Raw genomic sequence first — 21,930 nt, forward strand, 5'->3', positions numbered from 1 at the left:
TTACTCACTAATGAAAGCGAGCCAAGATTCAAAGATTCAGCGAGTCAGTGTGTCGAGCGAGTTTGTGAACTCTCAAGTGAGTAGTTAGCATCGCTCAGCATAATATTTGATCCTTAAACTGTCTCAGGTCTGAGCATATAGTCAAAGAGGTTGGGAAGGAGGATAAAGGATAAAGTCCACATCACAATGATGGAGTTTAGTCCAACAGAGAGCAGCACCATTGGAGACTGTTATGTATGGAAAGAAAGGAGGGAGAATATTCACAGGCTTGTTTGTGCTGGTTGCAGACTTAATTATGAGGGAGGATGGAGCGAGTTTGGGGTTAACGGTGGAGGAAAGCATTACAAAAATTCCTTTTTTTTTTTTCATATATAAAATTAACTGAATTGAGAGAATTGTAAAGAATGGCTGTTCCTTGTCATTCAAGAACAAAAATTTGCTCATAATTCAAACTCATCCTGGTGAAAGGTAAAAGGTAGGACAAAGCTTCCCTCCTCCCTAATCAATCAAGTGTCCATGGGCTAGACTGTATTAGAAATTTGTGAAAGCCCCCATTAATGGAGGAGTGGCAAACCCCGCCCCCCACCCCCCTCCCCTTTACCCCTCACCACCCCACCCCTCGGGTGAAAATTAGACTTTGAATAATTTTCACATCCCATATGGTTGTTCTTAGTTGTGATGTCTTCTAGGGCATAACAAGCATATTATACCCTTTTTACGATTCTCCTGCACGCGATGTACTGCGGCCCCGTCGCCTGGTACAAAAAATAACCAATGAAGTCACAGAACGTCAAATAACATATATTCTTTAATGAACTGGTTAGACCATTAGCAAATTGCATTATGCACGTAAAAAACATGTTTTCTGCAAGACGTGCTCTTGGTATACGCACATTGTACGTGTCTAAAAAATCAAAATTTCCTGCAAAAATAAAGACCATTTTGGGACAACAGCGCTAGTATGGATTTATGTCACATAAACCAACCCTTCTATCAATCAATTAGCTTTGATTGCATGCATCCCTCTCTTTTTATGGTTACATGGCACGTTTCTTTCAATGCTGTGTTAATACCACTTTCATCTTTCCGCCGTTCGCTTCCTGAGCTGCTAATATTTACGTTTTACTCTTTCAATGCAATAAATTTATCCGAAATGTTAAGCAACGAATGAAATGCGACGCTGTCAGTTAAAAACCGTGCAACTAACTTTCAACTCGAAATGGTCGACACTCGTTAGTACGAGTTGTCGCCACCCAAACGCTGCAAATTGCGCGCTAAAACATTACGCTGCGCGTTGTTTCACTGGAGCCTGCCTGCCTGATGCAAAGGCGTTTGGCGAGAAGAAACACAGCCATGCGAAGTGTTTGTGGAAATTGTATTGAGAATGGGAAAGTTTCCTGGCAAACCTTCGAAATTTGTAAATAAGAAAAGGATCCAAGTTGCGAAGTGCGGGTCGGAAAAGGATAACAACTCTGCGAAAAATGCCGAGAACATTTACAATGGCCTTGCGGTATTTTACGAAGTATTTGGTTCTGATGAACAGGTAGGTCTGTTGTCATTATTCTACGTAGTATTTCCTTAAATTAATATACCCAAAAATAGTTTTATTTGAATGCTTTTTAAGTGTACTCGTCTCCGTGACATGAATAAGTAAATAAACAAACAATGTGTTAAAGGTTATTAGTCAAAATGACCTGTAAAAATGGTTGTTTCATCATTGAGAAATGTTAATATTACATTGTAATTTTTTCTAAATGTATGTTTTACGCATCACATTGATGTCTCACCTAGCATTTGTTTAGGTTATGAAACTTATTACTGAATTACTTGTTTTCAGGTTAACGATGATTTCCATGGATTTACACCCGGTGAGGTAAAGGAGGCTGCAGATTTTATTAGTGCGTTAAATAAAACTAGAGTGTGCAAAGGCCGGAAAGTTTCTCGCAAAAAGTGTGTGATCGCTGATGGCGACCAGAGGGTGGAAGACAATAGCAGAGCACCGGTCAGGCAGAACAGGAAGCAGTGTTTTGATGGCGGTGGGACTGAACACAAGGCAGTTAGCCCGAAGTTCAAGAAAGTGAAATGTGCGTCGATCAGCTCCAGTGCCCTATCTTTGAATAGGACTTTCAAACACGATGTAGCCAAAAGAATCCTAAACAAGGCCAAGAAAGCCTCCCACAGCGTGAGCAACCTTACTCAGCAGGACAAAACGAATCCCTTAACACCGAGGAAGTTCGTCCTGCCAAGCCGCAGTGCCCATTCGTCGCGGGTCATCAAACCCAACAAGAGGTTCCTGGAAGGGGAGGAAGTGTTCAGCGATGTCGGCGTCGACGAAGCCGGGGCAGACTCGAAGCTAAAGAAGCCCAAGCTCGTGTTCGAGCCGGACGACGATGCCAGCGAAGCTGCCAGAGGTGCCGGCGAGAGCAGCTGCGTGCCTGCCGCTGCCTCCGCCGCCTCCGAGCCGGAAGCATCACCGCCAGAGCCTCAGGGGGCGAGGAGTTTCACGTCGTGCAAGCTGAGGTTCATCGGCGTGAAGGAGTTCGGGCGGGGGGTGGCGTCATGGCCGAGGGTCGGGGCGGACGGGGACGGCTTCAAGTGGACCGGAGGCAGCTTGTCGCAGCCGAGCAAGTCGGATCCCGAGAGGAGGACGTTCAGCAGTGGGGCGGCGCCGGCCACCAGCCCGGCCGGCAGCAGCGGCAGCAGCAAGGTCATCCTACGCAAGGCCCGCCTCAAGCTGGACTCCCGGGTTTCCCGATCAGAGGGCTCCTTCGCCACTGTCTCCACTTCTAGTGAGTTGCATTACCGGCTCCTTCGTAGGTAGTAGCTGCTCTTTTCATTTAGTCTCATAAGATTATGAACATAACATCTTGTGATGTAAATATTAAATAAGTTTGTAACTTTATTAGGAAGGAAAAAAAAATAACACCTGACATAATTTGTTTGTTTAGGTTCTTTCATCATACTAAATTAAATCAGGATAATATTCTTACATTGTTGATTTTCCTTAAATTAATAATAAAATTCTGAAAATACTTTCTTTAAACACTAGACGTTCCTGTAATTACCCTGAAAGAGGAGTTTCTGAATTCCTAATGCAGGGTTCCCACGCTCCTTGAAAGTCCTTGAAATAGTTTGAAGTAATCAAGGGCCCTTAAAAGTGCTTGAAAAAAACATTTAGGTGCTTAAAAGTGCTTGATAAAATTTACACTGTTTGTTAGAGTTATAATTACGTTGTATTTATTTAGAACAAGTTAAAAGTGGGGCACAGCAATTTAATTTTACTATATTTATGGTATGTTCAAATAAATTCTACATTGATTAATGCCCCGTTTTTCGACGGCATACGATAAGATATCTTCTATGTACTATTTTTATCGGCAGTTATGGTGTCATCAATGTTTTTGTTCTGATAAAAGTTCGGTTTAATGTTAAATTCAGCCAGTTTGCAATGTTACTGTTCCTCCGATAAGCTTTTGTCTTTCTGTTCTTGTAAGTAATAGACAGGAAAAAAAAAAAAATCTGCATGTGTTCAAAATATACGTACTGAAATTATTTCATAATATTTGGGTCCTTGAAATTTTTGAAAAAGTCCTTGAATGTGCTTGAAAAGTGCTTGAAATTTTTTAGCTAAAAGGAGTGGGAACCATGTAATGGTTTCTGAGAAACCACCGTTTATAACTTACATTACATGCATGTGCATTGATGCGGCCACCGCAATTTTTCTTTCCCAAGTGGATCTGTGGGTATATATAACTTGGAGAACTTGATTAAATTGTGAGATTGGTTGATTATCTTAGGTTAGCTACATTAAGAATACTTCAAAACATTGTGGATGTTGGTTAGGTTAGTATAGGTAGCTACATTAAAAATATTGTCAAATATAATGTAAAATGTTTTAAACTATATTTTACATTATTTTTAATGGTTGCTTAGGAATTACCGATTTAAGGTGTAGTTTTCCTGGCCTAACCTACAGTTCACATGATTTCACAGTATTTTTTATGTAGCTAACCTAACGTAATCGACCATTTTCTCAATTTAAATTTTTCTAAATCATATACATGTACAGACCCACATGGAAAAGGAAAAGATGGCGACAGCCGTGTCAATGCACAAGTATTGTATTGTAGGTAATCTATTGCGATGATTTCTCATAAATCAATAGAAATATAGAAATGCTGTTTTCAGGGCATCTACACACACACAGACACAAATAGGAAAGCTAAAAATGGCAGCGGCTACGTAAATGTTTACACTTCGTAATGTACGTTATAAACAGTGATTTCTCAGAAACCAGTAGGAATTCAGAAATGCTGTTTCCAGGGCAAACACCGGAACGTCCCTAGTGTCAAAAAAAAGTATTTTTTGGAATTCTATTATGACTTTACAAGAAAAGTCGTGCTGTAAGAATATTACCTAAATCAGCAAGCATTGTGTACCACAGAGTCAGTATATGCTATCATAATCAAGGAATAAACGTGAATAAGTGATACAGAACAATTTCTGAGTTGAGCGCTTGTTTCAGATCACATATCCACGTTTATCCCTTGATCCTGTGGTTCATAATGCTTGTTGTTTAAATTTATTAAATCAAAAGATCCTGGCCACATAAAAACTTGACTATCACAATATGTACTAAAAAATTATGTTAGGATCCTTCGACGTTTTAAAATAAAACAGCAAGCATCGTGTACCATAAGATCGATGTATACAGGATCATGCCATCAGGATCAAGGGATCAACTTCTATACGTGATATAAAACTTTTACCTGTCATTCTTATATTGAAAAAATTTCATTATCCGAGAAAGAAGTTTTTCATAGAATGGTAAATGTGTGTTAATTTTTCATTTTCCCCATGTTAATTACTTAGATTGGTGTTTTTTGGGAACAGAGGTGTGATTGAAATAGATAATAATCAAAAATTTTCTCGTTGCTGTTGAAGTTAAAACTAGTAGAATTCTCCTGTGCTAGATTAAGGAATTCTTGTTCCGTGGAACAACAATTATGAGCAATTTTTGTTATTGAGCTAATAATTGACTTTCAGATAAGGACTATGAGCAAATTTGGGTGAATCATAGTATGAATTAATTTAGTTATGTTACAAAGAGAAAAGTGACATTTAAAATAAATAATATTTCAGACTACAAGGAATTTTAAAGTGCAGTATTGCGGAACAGACAAGGGACATTAGTGGGTAATTTTTAAACCTAACCAATCTGATTTTTTTCCCTCTAATAAGCCATGATGAAAGAAAATTACAAAATAAAGTACCTATAAACATGGCTTCATGGGAATAGCTTTCCCACAGTTAAAACTAACTTTTTTTTAATGGCTCTACCATCAAACGTTTCTATATTAAATTCAAAAAATAAACTACAAAATTATTTGTACAATATATAATGACATGCTATTGTTGTTAGTTTTAAAATATCAGGTTTAACATCATTCAGGCTATCAATTCTACAGCTTTTTCTAATCCTTTCGGTAAAGGTTCCATATCAAATATCCTAGTTAATCCCTTGATCCTGATTTGGCATGATGGCATATATTAATCCTATGGTACATGATGCTTACCTACTGTTTTAATAACATAAAATTGTGATGAAACAGTGAATTATAATCATAAGTTGAATACAAAAAAAAAAATTCCGTAAGACCTTACACAATTTGTTTTTATTGTGATACTAAAGTTTTTGTTGTGTTCAGTATCTTCTGGTGTACTAAATTAAAACAGCAGACAACATGTACCACAGCATCAAAATATACAGGATCATGCCATCAGGATTAAGGGATGAACTTGGATGCGCTATTACCTGGTTGTTAAGTGATCGGCTGGCATGTCTCTCACCAAGGTGATATAGGTTCAGTTCTTGGTGGGGTTTCAGCGGGTTTAAAACACAGTGAGTGTCGTCATGAACCAATGAGAATTTTTGATGAGCCCGATGGTTGGAAACACGTTAGCCGTTTATTAATTCATTCCGAGAGAGAGAGAAAAAAACAGCAAATCATGAATTAGTTGCACTGGCAATTTAACATGTTGCAGCAACGAGGACTGCTACATTCTTTTACCGGAGATCTGATCACTGTATGGGAAAGTGAAAAATTAATTTTAAGACGTTTTTGCCACAAAATTAGTTAGTAGCATACGAAAGAAGGAAAATTTAAAATCATGGTAGCTAATAAGTAGGGGCAGGCGTTTTTCGCGAAAAGATCTGAACACTTATTAGACTGCAACAAGGTGTACCCGCACCTGTGGTTTCTTACTTGTGGATTGGCGGCCGTCTAGCGAGAGAAGTCGTTGCCTTGATCGGTGTTGTTACAATCGACGTGTACCTGGGGGAGAAACTCGCCCAATCACGAAACACAGACGGTGCTACAGTGTTTTAACTCTCATCCAGTCTCGAAATTTTTTTGCGAAATCTGCCTGCCCCTACTAATAAGGCGCGGTACTTTCCTTTGGGTGATGTGAACTGCTGCTGGTCCCTGGGTGGTTTGAGACGGGAAGGGGTCTCGTTGCAGACGGGGCGGCGACGCCGGAGACGGTGCAGTGCAGCGTGTGCGGGGCCGTGCGCTTCTACAAGTTCGTGAAGCAGGCGCGCAAGTTCGGCGTGCTGTGCTGCGAGTCGTGCCGCAAGTTCGTGAGCAAGATGATCCGGCTGCTGCCGGGCGGCGAGCTGGGCCAGCAGAGGACGCAGCTCGAGTGCCACAACGGCAACGGTGAGTAGTGTTCCGCCCCCCATTGCCCGCCTCCTGCCGCTCGCGTCCTGTCGCTCATGGTCAGGGGCGTTGCCAGGGGAGGGTTTTAGGGGTCAAACCCCTCCCCTTAGCGCCAAATCTTTAATTAATTTCTTATTCATCACTCAAACAAATTTCATATTGAAATTAATAAAAATTTTACCATTACAATATTTAAATTTTTAAGTACCGAAAACTGCTAAAATAGCACTATTTTACATCTTAAAATCCAAATTTTCCCTGGGGGAGGGACCGAGGGGACCCCCCCCCCCCCGGGCCCCGCCGCTTTAATACAGGGGGGGGGGGGGGGGTCATGCTTCTTAACACCCCCCCCGATATACAAATTCTGGCTACGCCACTGCTTATAGTACAGGAGTGATGTGGATTGTTCGAACGACACTGCACTGCCATTGCGCGTCTCTCTCAACTCTACTGGGGTGGCACATACTGCGCTGGAAATTAAAATTTGCGTGCTACTGTTCACGCCTTTAATTTTGCAGCATTGCATTTCCAGAAATACGTTCGCTAACTATCCCCCCCCCCCCCCTCCAAATTCCCTGCCACCCATTAAATTTATACCCCGTTCTTGAACGCTCTTAAGTATGCATAAAATTTGTTCCTTAATTCTAACTGCACTGATTCAGTCAGTTTTCTGTTCCTAGGTTTTTCCCTTGCCTCCTTATCATTTTTTCTTTCCTGACTGTTAAGCCGTTCCTTATTCCCTAGTTGCCTGCCATGGTTACGGCGTGAAAGGCTGTGCCGATGTTCTATGCTTTCGTGTGTTGCAGCTTGCATTACTTTTCTCTTGACCAGCTGTACATTTATTAGTTATGTTGCTGATTCCCACGATAGGCAGTCAAGTCGGTCTGCAGCAAATAGTGTGTAATTTTTTTCTCTCAAATTATGAATGCAATGTTTGTTTGTTCGTATATTCGTGTGTGTGTGTGTGTGTGTGTGTGTGTGTGTATATATATATATATATATATATATATATATATATATATATATATATATATATATATATATATATATATAATTGGTTTTTGTCCTGGTCGCTGTGGTTATGCAATGAAACTACGATGGTAAATAACCTTTCTATCAAGCATAATGCTGGAATTCAATAGCGCAAAAGGCATGATGCGATGGACATAATATTTTTGCAAGCAAATCAGGTTCAATACATCCATGACTTCAGCTTAAATAAATGGTGGCTGCGACAAACTTCGCGATTAGAAATAACTTGTATTTCCATAGAGTCGTGAGCACTACTATTGAAGTAAACGCCAGATTTTTTTTTTTTCAAAAGATGGTTACACTGGTGTATTAACATTAATAACACAATTATTATTAGTGTATTGTCTAGGTTTTGTTTACTAAATAAACTGAGCGTTCTCCCCGCACAGTGATTTTTTTCCAATATTGAATTTGTACTGAACACATTTCTCTAGAGCATGTTGAATTAATCAAAACCCGCAAGCATAATTGGTATGAATAATGGGTAGGAATATTTTTCATTTGATTGTTTGTTGCAGGGGTAAAAATCGCGTTTTCACATTATGTGCACGATACTTTACTTTCACATTGCATCCTTCACGTTACGCCATTGTGGTTCCAACATGTGTCTGAAGAGCTTTCTTGAAACGTGCCACACACAGTAAGTATTGGCTTGTTGCCCGCGTGGAGTTGTGAGCCGGCCCCTCACGGGAGCACGCCTGCCCGCAGGGATGTGCCGGGTGCCCTCGGTGGTGCGGAACCAGCAGTGGCGCTCGTCCAGCACGCTGGAGTGGTGCGCCTACAACGCGCGCTGCCCCGCCTGCTGGCTGCAGATGTGCCTGCGGGCCTTCACGATGCCCCCCGCGCTGAAGAGGCAGCTGTGCCGCATGCTGCCCCCCGACATGCGGGAGGAGCGCGCGCCTGGTCAGCCTCCCCCCACGCCCGCACGGTACGCCTCGCCACACGCTGCAGCTAGTAGCTGAATGTCGCGAATCTCAAATTTCCAATAGCCTTCTCACTAAAAAAAGAAAATTTTTTTTTTTTGCCTCATCAGTAGGGACACCTGTATTTCGCGATTTCATTTCGTGTCAAGGTACAAGGTATTTCACAAAATACTGTAGCTCTTCTCCTGTGGTTATTGGCTGAGGTCGGTGAGAAGTGTCGTCCCGCTCTTGACGGGGCCAATGAGAATGTGGTCACCGTACTGCTGCACCCTCACAATTTGCCGTGACTCTTAGAAAAAGCTACTGTGTTTTGTGAAATACCTTGACACGAAATGAAATCGCGAAATACAGGTGTCCCTACTCATCAGTTTTTTTGAAGTGAAACTTCTTTGGGTGCTTGAGAGTAAAATTACAAGGCCGAATTTTAATGTATTGTTTTTTTAAGAAAATTTGTTGTGAAATGTTTCTGACATGAAAGGGACAGAGAATCATTACTGCCAAAGAGTTTTATGAAGAGAGCACCATGTTGTATACGTTACGGGGCTCGTTTTACTTTTCTTTGTGCAATTATTTGACCTTGTCCAAAAAAAAAATAGAACTGAGTTAAATAGATGAATAAAAGAAAAAGGCTGTATGCACATGCGCTTGTTTCAGAAAATAGATATAGGTGTCCTATGTAGTTAGCTGTGAATGCTTTGAAGTTTATATTTGCTGCCTTGTTCAACCAGCAGCGTTGAGAGCGCTGATGAGACAGTTGCTGCATTTCTCACATAGATATCTCTGCCAGTTTTCCCATAACACTATACTTTCAAGTCAAGGTTTTAATTGCCAAAAACAAATTTCACTTTCATGTGTTCTGAGTTACACACACTCTTTTTTTCCCCCTTTAATCTACTTGAATGATAGGTTGAAACTAAAAATATACATGGCATTAATTATTGTATTGCTCAGTGTTTGGTTTTAGACTGTGAATAATCTTATTTCTTTTGTGGTATAATGACTGTTGGTTCTTGTCTTGTGTTTAGGGACCTTCCTACCCAAGCACGCTCAAAACGCAAAGCAGCTCTAGCATCTCTAAAAAAAATGGTTATCCAAAGAGAAGATACGGCCGGGGAAGATTTTCGGACAGATAAGAAACTTCAGCCGGAGAAAAAATATGTGAATAAAAAATTACTTGTAGATAATAAACTGAAGGTAGAAAAGAAGCTTAACGTGGCTAAGAAGAAGGTACAAGTGGAGAAGAGGCCTCTCACCGAGAGAGCTCCGTCGGACAAAAGGGCTCAGGCAGAGAAGAAACTGCAACTGGAGAAAAGACTTAAGCCTAAAAAAAAGAATGAACAGAATAAAATGGATAGGAAAAACAATACTCAGCTCAACCACTTAGCGACAACAAAGATTCTGAAGAAGGCTGCTAAGAATCTGGTGAAAGTGAAAGGTAAGGTATTTGTTACCTGAATGTTAAAAGTATTAGAAAATAACATACCAAAAACCTTATTCTAAAAGGATTGGTATTTGATATTAAAATCTATTCATAAAATATTAAATATGGAATTGGATACTGACATGCTGTGTAATCATTAGGCCTCTGCGAATATTAGGATTTTCGAATATGAATAATAAACTATTCATATTCAATTCAACCTCGAATACTAACATTTCAAAATAACAAATATTTGTTTCTTTGCAAATACTTGACATAGCATACCTCATGAGTTTGTCATATATCAACGTTCATTGCTGAGGTTAAGTCCTTTGTGCAATATATATACTCTTTATTAATGTTTTAATGGGACTTCAACAATCAACATCAACAATAGGTGCCATTTTAAAAAATGAAATAAATATTTAATTATTTTTTTCCTACTGTCTTGCTAAACAGTTACAAAAAAAACATTGCATAAACAATTCAGAACAGGGCGTATTTGTCATTTCAAACTTGAAAACTAAATATTTTTTGTATTCGTTTTGATCACGCACCATAAGTGGTAAAAATTAGCATCAACGACCATGGACTAAACTACTACCAAACACACACACTCCATTGAGATTGGCATTAATAGAAGTAATAACCATATTTTCATCATCATACAGATCGATAGTCACAATCAATCTTTAACACCATGTGATACACTAGCAGCTTACTTCTTGTATATATCTATGATGAAACAGATTTTGCCACTCAAAAATATGTATAAAAAAGTAAATAATAGTTGTAAGATTCCAAGTGAAATTAGAAAAATTGTGTTTTAAATATTGCTGAACTAAAATGGACTTTATCTGGCTGCTGTTAACAATAAAAACTTGTGAATAACTATGGCTTGAATATAAAAATATTATATCATTCATTCACTAATTTAAAAAAAAAAATTACTTTTTCATCAAATATATTGCAATGGATTTCACAGTATTTTGCGATTCACGCGAATTTTTTGGATCAGTATTAAGAGTTGCAGGTTGTGGATATTAAGGCCATTAGGAACTGAAATGAATGGTTGGTGATTAATTTAGTTTAGCTAAAAGGTTAAAAAAAAATTTTATTTATTTTATAATTTGAATATTTCAACAAACATTTTCCCAATAATTAATGTGGTTAACTTAACCATCGTTTCACTTTAGTATTATGTCTAATTTTTCAGAAGTTGTTACATTACGGGGAAAAAAAATTTGGTGGTATTCTAATTTTCGTTGTTACTATTGGTATTTGTGAACAATATGATTCTAACCATGGCGGTGGCGAGTGCTAAGTGCCGGCGGATGTGTGACGCAGGGGACAAGAAGGAGGCCGGGGAGGAGCGTCGACGCCAGCAGCTGGAGCTGAAAGGCCCGCGCGTCAAGCATGTGTGCCGCAGCGCGTCCATCGTGCTGGGTCAGCCCCAGGCCACCTTCCCCCTCCACTCCCGCCCGGACAAGAAGAAGCTCGCCCGCCGTGAGTGCACTCACCCCGATGTTGCCTGTTCTATTTGAACATTCCTGCAAATACGATTCCCACTTAATTTGTTTATGGCCGTCCTTAGAAGGAACACGAAAGATCAAACATATAGCAATTTTTTACCTATTTAGTCAGATATTTATTTCATGTGATTAAAACCCTCCAACACAAACGATTGTAGACTGGCCCCCAATAAAGTACACATTGCAATGCTCTCCTTTGATTAGTCTAGACACGTAATTTCTCAATTGTTCTTCATCCCCTTTGGATGGGTATGTACAGTGAAACTAGAGTGGAATGTTGTTGATGTGTTAGATGGTGGGGAAACGATTGGTGTGTGCTGCCAGTCTCGGCCAGTCTCTGTCGGCATGCCGCGAGAGTGTTGACGTGCCGGTGTTCTCAGATGCTGGGAAGGTGTCGAAGAGCAAGCCCTGGGGCTCCAAGCACGCCCTGCAGGAGGAGGACGCTGCCGCTAGAGCCAACAGCACGGACAAGTGAGTCTGTCGGAGGTTGTGATGGAACGTGCCAAAACATTGCACCGATGGATGGCTTTAAGGGTGGGGCACGGCACATAACCACAAGGACACAGTGGTCACTGCAGGTACAAGCGCACTCCCACATGTCCGTACCGAGAGCGGACAAGCACTACCTGAGGAGAATCTGCAATTGGCCAACACACACAAGTCGAGAGCACCACATACCCGCAGTGACCAAGACAATATAGAACAAATGTGATTATATTTAATTGAACACAAAGTATAAAAATATACAGATACAATAAAAATAATACCAAAAAAAAGAATCAACACTATGAATCTGCCCAATGCATGCAGGATTATTGACGGTGTGTGTACGATATTTTTTGAAAAAATTTTAAGTTGTATCGAGAAATCAGTGTAAAATTAGTTAATTGTGAAGTCAATACAAAATTGGGTACTAGATTTAAATACCGTAATCACTCGCGTAATGTCCGCAGTAATTTGACCACATTTTTGGCCAAAAAAATGGGTTGCGGACATTATGCGAGGAAAAATACAAAAATACAAAATTTTGCGTCTTAATTATTACTAAAAAGGCACAAAATGTATCTAAAATCAGTTTCGATTTCACTAGCTAGGTATTTTAAAAGAATATTGCTGCGGGATCGCTTGCAAACAACCCGGCTTAGACCATGTTTACTTTGCTGTAATTGCCACCGGTAACTGTCTCGCACCCGCCGGAACATTAAAAAAAAATAACGCGCTACACTGAAATAAGTGTGGTTACGTGTGCCTTATTAATGTGATTAATATGTGATGGATTAAAACGGCTATTAACGGCACGGCTGCAATATTTTAGCCGTACCATATCCTTACGTGCGGCGCGTAGGGAACCAGCGAGCTGGCAACAGCGCAGTGACTCACCAGTTCCACATCTGCTGCACACTGTACCCCCCCCCCCCCCCCCCCCTCCTATCGTCAATCTGATGGCCTTCGTGACGTAAAGAAGGAGGAAGGGGAAGGAAACATTTAGAGTGTGAGAATGGCGAAGGGAGGGACTCCAACCAAATGTAAACAAAGAGGGGTTCTGTTCTGTCCTGACACGTAAAACATGGTACACACTAATTAAAGTTGACGTTTCTTTTACGCTGCGCTGCCTGTCTTACCTCAACAGAAAACAAGACTGATCCATGCCGTGTTGCATTTGTTGACTGCAACTGTTCTTTTATTTTCCGCCACTGACGAACACTTTTTTCGTGCACTTCAAACTCCCTTTTAGCAGCCCTGTTCCCATGCTCTTCAGCATAACGAACAACTCTTACTTTAAACCGCGCAGTGAAGGATTTATATTTTCCCATTCTGTACTCTACACTACAAAACTCGACGCGAAACTCATGCCTTGAACTGCGTGCGTGTTGGTCAGCTGTGTTTACCGTTACCGTGCTTTGTTCAGTTCAACGAATTTCCCCACCCTTTCAGGACAGGAGAGAAAGGACATCTCAAGGTCACGGCTTTGTTAACAGAGCCGTCAACTTTCCATTCATACTGCGTCCTTTAGGGGTGGCCAAAGTTGTGTTGCCAGCCGTAGACAACTGGTGCGGACATTGTGCGAATTTTTAATTTTTTCTTTTAAGGATATATAAATTTAGGGTGCGGACATTATGCGAGGGCGGACATTACGCGAGTGAATACGGTATGTTTTATCGTAAGCTAGATTAGTATATTAATAAATTGCATTGATAATAAGGAAGGAAGTTTTTTTTTAAGAGAAAACTGCGTAAACATAGTTTTCTTTTTCTTTGTATGTGGCATTTATTGGTCAGGTTACACTGTCAGACCTAAAACCTAACCGTGCGTTATTAAAAAAATGGTGAAATACCCTATACTTGTGACACTCAGGTATGCAGTGAAACATGGTCATGTTTTGCAATTTTTTTTTAATGTGACTTTAATTTTAGAAAATATTGCGATTAAGATTAAATTTGAAGCCCTGTTACATTGTTTTAAGTTTTAATTATTTCTGCTAAGATTCATAATTTTCTAATACGTATCACTGAAAACTCTGGGCAAGGTATTGTAGCTTTGTTATTGCAAAACATAGTCATGGGAAAATTAGTTTTCCACTGCATAGCATCCAAAGCATGCTCAAATTGGCAAAACAATTCACGGGATAATTTAGTGAAAATGGTGCGTGTTGTTTGGAAACTCCTTACTTTCTTGTGATTTTACACACTGCCCATTGAAATGATAAATGCAGGTTAACTTCAGTAAAATGTGACTTAGAGTTGGCAAGTAATGGGCTATAAGTGAGGATTTCATAGAATGCACAATGCAATGTCATTTTCGACGTGCTGGTTTCCCTTCTCTTATCCCCTCGTTCCTTGTCGCTGATTCCTGTACTCCGTCCGTTCTTTTGACCAAGTACCTGTGGAGACAACGAACTGCATCACCCTAGCTTTCTCTTAGGTAATAGGAATAGCCCATAACTAGCCAGCCATAAGGGTTGTCTTTCTCAAAAAAATTTTTTCCTCATCACTGGAATTGTAACTTGTAAGTTACCCAAAAAAGACAAAAAAAAATTAAGCAAACAATTGCTGTTGTCAACAAGGATATGAACACCACAAAATATTCCGTACTTGTATTCCGTATTTTGTGGTGTTCATATCCTTGTTGACAACAGCAATTGTTTGCTTAATTTTGTGTGTTTTTTTTTTTTGTCTTTTTTTTGGGTGGGGGGTATTTTTATTTATTTCTTTCTTTATTTTATTTTTTAATTTTTTCCTCAACAGAAAAAGTTCTTAGCAATGGCGTATGTCCAAAAACTTACATCAAGTCATGCGCTCCCATTGCACAAATCTTTTAAAGATAACACTGGCATTGTAACTCAGTTTGGTGATTTGCGGAATCACTTGAGAGAAAGAGAAGGCACGTCACCAAGCATGTCTCAAAATGAAGCCAGCTCCTGTCCGTGGGGTGCTCGCCTCTGAGCGGAGGGGGGGGGATGTGCAGGTGCGCGACGGACGTGCGTGGCCCCAGGGCCCAGCGCGGCAGCCAGGAGGCCCCGGCGCAGCCCAGGGAGTCAGGGGAGAGCGGCCCGGGGGACACTGCCCCGCCTCCCAGCTCCCGCAAGGCTGCCAAGCTGCCCGTCGCCTCCATCCTGCCGCCTGTGGTGCGTGAGTCTGCGCAGCCTCACGCTGTACTTACACTCGCTTAAAGCCCTGCTTGCGATCATCTGTCGGATTGCAGGCACATACAATCCTCTCACATGCCCGCTGTGCAAATGTGTGTTTTCAGGGATAAACCTGGACAGTAGGGTCATGTGTGTAAGAATTGAAATAACCAACAAAATAATTTTATTATTATTATTATTATTAACTAGATTACATTTGAAATTTTCTTGAGGTATTTGGTATATTGCAAATAGTTTTCTTTTTCTACCTCTTGATAGTCGTGAAGGCGATGAAGTAAAGGGTTCCTTAAAAACTAGTGAATTTTTTAATTGCGCAATAGGGTACGAACCGCACAGCTACATGCATACACGTACTTGTGGCGTAAACCCTGCTGCGTTGTGCCGGCAGGCGCGGATCCTGCCACTGAGCAGCGGAGGGGGCGGGGCCAGCCCCCAGCACCTCATCTGCGTCGACTTCTGGGAGAGCTACGACCCGGAGGAGGTGTGCAACACTGGCTTCGCTCTCGTCGGCTCCGAGCCCTTCCACGTGCGGGCCGTCTGCTTCCTGTGCGGCAGCGCCGGCCACGAGAAGGTGCGTCTTCGTTCCGGCTTCTGCAGGAACTTGGGAAATATATTTGTTTCGGTTTTCAATTCATTTAGCTCGCATGAACCCTTAGCGATCCTCAATGTTTTAAATGCCTAATATTGCCCAAATCATTAAAAAAAAATCGCAAATCCATACACATTTTTCAATCCCACGATAATTATTCTTTCATATAGTGAAGTTATGATTATTTTTTCAGATTCGTTGGGTAGGGAAGTAGGTTAAAGAACATTCACGTCGGCTGCACGTTATTAACAAGGTGAAGTCGTTACGCAGTCGCGTGTTTATAGTTAGTGTGTGGGAAACTGTAAACAAGGTGTTTTAGGGTCTGGGTGTTTATGAAGAACATGGAAACTACCGAGAGGTTGAAATCAGGGGCGCAACAACAGGGTCGGGGGGGGGGGGGGCAAGGGTATTTTTCCCCCCCTCTGAAACCTTGAAGTGGGGGCAAACGGGGGCAAAGAAAGTGTTGTGTAATCAATTTTTAGATAATAAAACTGTTTAAATAGCACCATTTTTCACCTTGAAATACAAATTTTCCCGGGGGAAGACCCCCGCTTCAATAGGGGGGATCGATGATTCTTTATAAAAAGGTATATTGCCCCCCCCCCCCCCCCCCCCCCCCCCCTCCCTTGGAAATGTAGTTGTTGCGCCCCTGGTTGAAAGTGTTGGCTGGGGGGTGGCGGTTGCAGCTGATCCACTGTGCGTCGTGCTGCGAGCCCTACCACATGTTCTGCGTGGAGGAGGGGGCGACGGGCGTGGCCCGGCCGCTCTCGTGGACCTGCAAGCGCTGCACGGTGTGCCAGGGCTGCGGGCGCGGCTCGGGCCAGCAGGTGAACTGCCAGCGCTGCCACCGCTCCTACCACAGCGAGTGCCTGTGCTCCGACCGCTCCAGCAGCCGCCTGCACAGCCCCGACCGCCCCTGGGTGAGCCATCCTGCCGGGCGTCGCTTCCGTCTGCCGTTCATGGTGGCAGCGGCTTTTTTTTTTTTTTTTTTTTTTCGCATACACTATGAAAGGGCGTATACAAGGTTCTGTTTGGATTTTCAACTTTGTACGGAAATAAATACTTTTAAAATAGGGGCTACGAACTAGGTCAACTATGGGTTTGGTGGGATCTTGATTATAATTTACATTTAGTTTGACGACCATGTCAGAACTGAATTCTGTTCAGCTTTAATTTATTTTTTTTTTTTGTGAGAAATTGAGATTTTTTTACAATTTCTTATCAGTTATATAAATAAATGACTAGTCTTGAAAGAATTGTTTTGAGTTGGCTAGGGTGGTCCAAAACCTTGCTGTGTGCCGTACTTTATGTATTCCCTGCTCGCCCCGGGAGGTTCCCCCGACTTCCGGCTCCTGCTCCCGCTCCCGTAGTCCCATCCAGGTGGCCCCCCCGGCTCCTCTTCCGTGGCGACTGTGGTCTCTGGAGGGCCGGTGTGTGGCAGGTGTGCGCGGCGTGCCTGCGCTGCAAGAGCTGCGGCAAGCCGGATGTGACCGTGTTCGTGGGCAACCTGCCCCTCTGCAAGGCCTGCTTCAAGCTGCGCAAGAAAGGCAACTTCTGCCCGCTGTGCCAGCGCTGCTACGAGGACAATGACTTCGACACCAAGGTCAGCTTTCAGGCAAATTATCTTCTCTGTAATATACGAACTCTTTGAAATAAACAGTATTTTTTAAAGTGTAAAGAGCCTCTAATTGGCATTGATTTGAAAGTTTCTCTTGTTGTTGCAATATTTGCGATTTTAATCGTAAGCCGTTACTTGAGATTTTTACGGACCATGATCTTCAAACAAGTGCTTCTCCATTCCACTGCATTGCAGTAAATTGTTGAGGGTGATGGGAGCAAATGTCACTCGCGTAGAAAGGCCCTGATGTGACGGTTGCTTGCAGATGATGGAGTGCGGACAGTGTCGATGCTGGGTCCACGCCAAGTGCGAGGGACTGTCGGACGAGAAGTACCAGGTGCTCAGCTACCTGCCAGAGTCTGTCGAATTTGTCTGCAGGTAACTGACCTTTCGCAGGCTTGGCTCTGAGAGTGTTTCTAATGTTCACACCATCAAGTGAATTTACAAAGTTTTGTTACAGCTGACTATTTCAAAATTAAAATAAACTAATTGATTCATCCTCACTGTAATAAATGACCTAGTTAGTATTTAAATAACAATTATTTAATAATATAGGGGCTGTTTTACATTTTAAGTAATCCCAAAAAGTATTGGTGTTAAAATCTTTACTGGTTACTGTGGGGAAACTCTTGGTCCCGAGTTAACTTGGGTAAATTATTAATAAGTTACCGGAGTTAATTTGAGTAAATTATTAATAGATTACAAAAATCTTAAAAAAATTTGTCATAAATATTTTTGCAGCCCAGTAGACACCCAGATATGGCATGGCTATTCCACCCTGGTCAGACGAGACTTGGGCAAGTGATGGGTATGTGTGTTACGTGCGTAGGTTGTGCAGTGCGACGCCTCCCGCGCCGTGGTGGCGTGCCGTGGAGGAGGAGATGAAGGCGGGCTACCTCGCTGTGCTCAGGGGGCTCAGCAAGAACCGCAAGGCTTGCGCCCTCTTCAAGTGGAGCCCCAAGAAGCAATGCGCGTTCCACGCCAAGCGTATCGATTCCCAGGACGGGGCTGAGCTGTCGGACTCCTCTCTGGACGATGTCGGGTCGACGGAGGGTCGCGCTCTCGACCAGAAAGGGGAGGATGATCCAGGGACTACCTCAAATTCAGAGGGGACCTCCTCTGCGCCTGGCAGCGACAGTCTAGCGGCTGGCGATGTCCATCTGATCCCCTCAGAGCAGAATCTGCCAATTGGTGAAGTGGGGCGGTCACTTGTTAACTTGCGGCAGAGGTTCAACATCAAGGAGTGTAGGGTGCAGATAAACTACCCCAGGCCGCAAGCAAGTCTGTCGGTGCCGATTCCTGCAATAGGTCGTTCGTCTGATACACGTGTGGATTGCACATTTAGAGGTTGCGGTTCGCCGAGCAAGATCCCAGCAGTGCCGATGGCGACGCCATCGAGCGACTCCGGCCTCGGCAGTACCGATGATGAGCTGAAACCCAGCCTCAGCACGGAGGAGGATCCGGAGGACGCAACGTTCCTGTCCGGTGTGCCGGCCCTCTCGAGGTCACGGACAACGGAGGCCTGCGTGGACGGGACTACGGTCGAGCCTGAGGAAGTGCCGGAGAGCAAGAGGTGCAGATGCCAAGAGCTGCAGCTGAATGCCAATCTTTCCTCGACACTTCTTGCAATAAAGAAGAGCGTCGCCTCCAACGATTACTTCTCGCTCCTCAAGTTTCATGAAGACATGGAGCAGCTAGTAAGTTCCACAAACTGCCCCGATCTTCTGGAAACTTACCATAATGCACTCAGGGAGGTATTCCCATGGTTTGATCCTAAATCTGCCAAGGTTTCAGAAAAGCCTATTATAAATTCTTCTTCGAAGGTGGACAGACAAGAGATTGAACTTATAGAAGGTGATGAATCAAATCCAAAGCAAGCAGATCTTTTTGTTTTACCGGAGGGGAGTGAGGATTATTATTACAGTGGGTATACTGTGAAAGATGTGCGGACGTGCGTGTTTTGCAAAGGAGTGGGTGATGGCCTCCCAACTTTGGAAGGCCGTCTTCTTTACTGTGGACAGAATGAGTGGACACATGCTAATTGTGCATTGTGGTCTGCTGAAGTATTTGAAGAAATAGATGGCTCATTACAAAATGTACATGTGGCCATGTCTCGGGGCAGGATGATTCGTTGCAGACTGTGTAGAAAGAAAGGTGCGAGTGTGGGATGTTGCTATCGCAATTGCATTGAGACTTACCACTTCCCATGTGCAATGAAAGCCAAGTGCGCATTTATGGATGACAAGAGTGTTTACTGCAGTGCTCACGTTGAGGAAGCAATAGTTGGGAAGAAGATGGCTCTGACGTCCGACTTTGATCTTCCACGTTCTATCTATGTCGAACTGGACCGCAAAAAGAAGAAATATGTCGAACCACAACAAGTTCGAATAATGATCGGCTCTTTGGTAGTGGAAAACATAGGAGATTTTGTGCCCAGTGTTTCAGACCAAAAAGACTTCATTATTCCCATGAACTACAGTTGCTCGCGGCTGTATTGGTCGGCAGTAGAGCCATGGAGGATTGTGCGCTACAATGTTAAAGTGACTTTGAAAACTACAGTTTTCCAGCCTGCTCAGGATCTGGGACAGAACGTGACTGTCGACCACACGCAAGGTGCCCAGCTCGTGCAACAGAAGATAGCAGATATTCTGCGTTGGCAACAGCAGGTTTTGCAGTTTGATGAACACAAACTGTTATTGCCAAAACTGAAGAGTGCATCGGTACAGACGGATCCAAGTACTAAAAAAATTCCTGCAGAGACTAAAGTTGCACGTCAAATCCTGGATCACCTCCTGGAAGTAGTTTGCAAGGACGTTGACGACAACTGTCTTACGGATCCTCAGAACACTGCAGACCTCCTCCCCCCAGAGCTGAAGGATGCCATATTCGAAGACCTTCCCCACGACCTCATAGATGGCATCTCCATGCAAGACATCTTCCCTAAACTAATGAACAGCTACGAGGACTCCGTGGCGCTAGACCTGAAAGCCGACATCTATTATGGAGCGGAGTCCCTCAAGGAAGGGAAGGAAGATCTCTGTGAAGAAGCTCTGATGGACTCGGAGGTGGAACCGGTGGTGGCAAACGTCTTCCCGAACAACAAGAGGCTGGAGACGATGACGGAGCTGGGCTCTCAGACAGACCTGTGGTTTCAGAACAATGAAGCAAAGGACAGCGTTGAAGAGAGGTTTGCCAAGAGGAAGGACTTGCGCAGGAGCAAGTCGGAGGGTATCCCCAACTCTGGCAGGCACCACCGCTCCTGTAGTCTGCTGTGGAACTGCAAGCTAGACGGCAGCGGCAAGCGCAAGCCGTCCCACCGGGCCAGCCTAGACGACGCAACATACGTCGCCGCCGAGATGCAGAGGTTGCAGGAGCGTCACCGTGAGTTGCGTTACCGGCTGGAGGGAGAGGAGGGCATCGTGGCGGCCCGCCGCAAGGACCACGGCAAAGAGAACAAGTTTCTGCCTTGGCACGGCCGCCCACTGTCTCGCATCCCGCAGCTGGACGGGGCAGCAGACTCCTCCAGTAGCGGCAGTGAATCTGAGTCGCCGCCTCACGAGGGCACAGCCGACATGGTCCGGCAACGAAGTGCCTATGCCCCGGCCACCACGGACGATGAGCCCGTCACGTGTAGTCGCTGCCATCGCACCTATAGAACAATAAATAGCTTTGAACGGCACTTATCTACATGCAACAACGATTTAATTCTTTCTACGAGCGATAGTGACTCTGAAAACCCAAAGTCTTGCGAAGAGGACTGCGGGAACAACAGAGCATCGAGAGATTCGCCACAGAGTCAGGCGAGATCGGAAGACAAATCCCCGGTGGCACCGGTCGAGGAGGAGATAGTGGAGGTCCGTGTTCCTTCTCCTCCTCCTGTCCCGGAGACAGTGCCGGAGCCAGTGGTGAAGCTGCCTGCTGTCGTCAGTTCTCCCCCCAGGCCATCTCCTCCCCCGGCGAGGGTGGTGGGACGGACGGGGCGGCCACGGGGGCGCCCCAGCAAGCAGAGGTTGCTAGCCATGCAGCAGGAGATGATGGTCCACACCCCGGTACAGCAGCCTCAGACGCTATTGCAGCCACCTCCCTCCGTCATCATGCAGCAGGTGCAGTCGCCCAACATGATGGCCTCGTTCGTGGACAGTTTCCAGCAGCAAACGGGCCACAACCTACAGTACATTGCCACCATCGACAGCCACAAGCCACCACAGTACATCACCACGCTGGACGGCTACGTCGGGCTGCCTGCGGCCGGGATACCCATGATGCCGCAGGCCGCAGTGCTGGGCACACTGATCCAGCCGCAGTGCGGGGTGATGACCACGGAGCAGATGGTGCTGGGACCCCCGGGGGGCATGATCCTGGGCCAGCCCATGTACTACGGCCTGGAGACCATCGTCAGCAACACCGTCATGCAGTCGAGCCAGTTCGTGTCGGCCACGATGCCGGGCATG

The 21,930-nt window shown here is 43.7% G+C and overlaps 1 protein-coding gene across 1 annotated transcript in view; it reads left to right on the forward strand.

Annotated features, from left to right (window-relative positions):
* The first annotated feature begins 1,080 nt into the window (after positions 1-1,080).
* Positions 1,081-21,930, forward strand: part of LOC134537246 (histone-lysine N-methyltransferase trithorax) — a 21,472-nt gene continuing 622 nt past the window's right edge. Inside the window, exons 1-13 of the mRNA XM_063377514.1 lie at positions 1,081-1,543; positions 1,838-2,789; positions 6,522-6,719; positions 8,460-8,679; positions 9,700-10,109; positions 11,442-11,600; positions 12,007-12,097; positions 15,092-15,251; positions 15,661-15,843; positions 16,548-16,781; positions 17,303-17,464; positions 17,745-17,857; positions 18,309-21,925. Of these exons, the coding sequence (XP_063233584.1) occupies positions 1,385-1,543; positions 1,838-2,789; positions 6,522-6,719; positions 8,460-8,679; positions 9,700-10,109; positions 11,442-11,600; positions 12,007-12,097; positions 15,092-15,251; positions 15,661-15,843; positions 16,548-16,781; positions 17,303-17,464; positions 17,745-17,857; positions 18,309-21,925 (6,658 nt within the window). The 5' untranslated portion in view covers positions 1,081-1,384. The remainder of the gene's footprint in view (positions 1,544-1,837; positions 2,790-6,521; positions 6,720-8,459; positions 8,680-9,699; positions 10,110-11,441; positions 11,601-12,006; positions 12,098-15,091; positions 15,252-15,660; positions 15,844-16,547; positions 16,782-17,302; positions 17,465-17,744; positions 17,858-18,308; positions 21,926-21,930) is intronic.

The sequence above is a fragment of the Bacillus rossius genome, chromosome 12, assembly GCF_032445375.1.
Source record: "Bacillus rossius redtenbacheri isolate Brsri chromosome 12, Brsri_v3, whole genome shotgun sequence".
NCBI lineage: Eukaryota > Metazoa > Arthropoda > Insecta > Phasmatodea > Bacillidae > Bacillus > Bacillus rossius.